At 44.9% G+C, this 517-nt stretch overlaps 1 protein-coding gene across 1 annotated transcript; it reads left to right on the plus strand.

Moving 5' to 3' along the window:
- Positions 1–25: 25 nt before the first annotated feature.
- Positions 26–418, plus strand: LOC117798799 (40S ribosomal protein S24-like). The gene has a single exon (XM_034651263.1). It carries the CDS (start codon positions 26–28, stop codon positions 416–418), a length of 393 nt encoding a protein of 130 aa, XP_034507154.1.
- Positions 419–517: the final 99 nt, after the last annotated feature.

Raw genomic sequence — 517 nt, forward strand, 5'->3', positions numbered from 1 at the left:
ATCGGCTTCGGGAGAGGCTGCCAAGATGAACGACACAGTGACCATCAGAACGAGGAAGTTCATGACGAACCGCTTGCTGCAGCGAAAGCAGATGGTGATTGATGTTCTCCATCCCGGAAAAGCCACTGTTCCCAAAACGGAGATCCGTGAAAAGCTGGCCAAAATGTACAAGACAACACCAGACGTCATTTTTGTCTTTGGCTTCAGGACTCACTTTGGTGGTGGGAAAACCACAGGCTTTGGCATGATCTATGATTCCTTGGACTATGCAAAGAAAAATGAGCCCAAGCATAGGCTGGCCAGGCACGGCTTGTATGAAAAGAAAAAGACATCAAGGAAACAGCGCAAAGAGCGTAAGAATAGAATGAAGAAGGTCAGAGGAACCGCTAAAGCGAATGTGGGAGCTGGCAAGAAGTGAGCCAGTTGGAGAACAAACCAGGAAAAACTGCAAATTATATATGAAGATTGTACTGAGGAGTCAGTAGTCTGAATAAATTTCTATAAAAACCAAAAAAAA

The sequence above is a fragment of the Ailuropoda melanoleuca genome, unplaced genomic scaffold, assembly GCF_002007445.2.
Source record: "Ailuropoda melanoleuca isolate Jingjing unplaced genomic scaffold, ASM200744v2 unplaced-scaffold34934, whole genome shotgun sequence".
NCBI classification, from domain to species: domain Eukaryota; kingdom Metazoa; phylum Chordata; class Mammalia; order Carnivora; family Ursidae; genus Ailuropoda; species Ailuropoda melanoleuca.

Excerpts from the sequence above, each read along its gene's own strand:
- LOC117798799 (XM_034651263.1), top strand. The coding sequence starts at position 26 with ATGAACGACACAGTGACCATCAGAACGAGGAAGTTCATGACGAACCGC.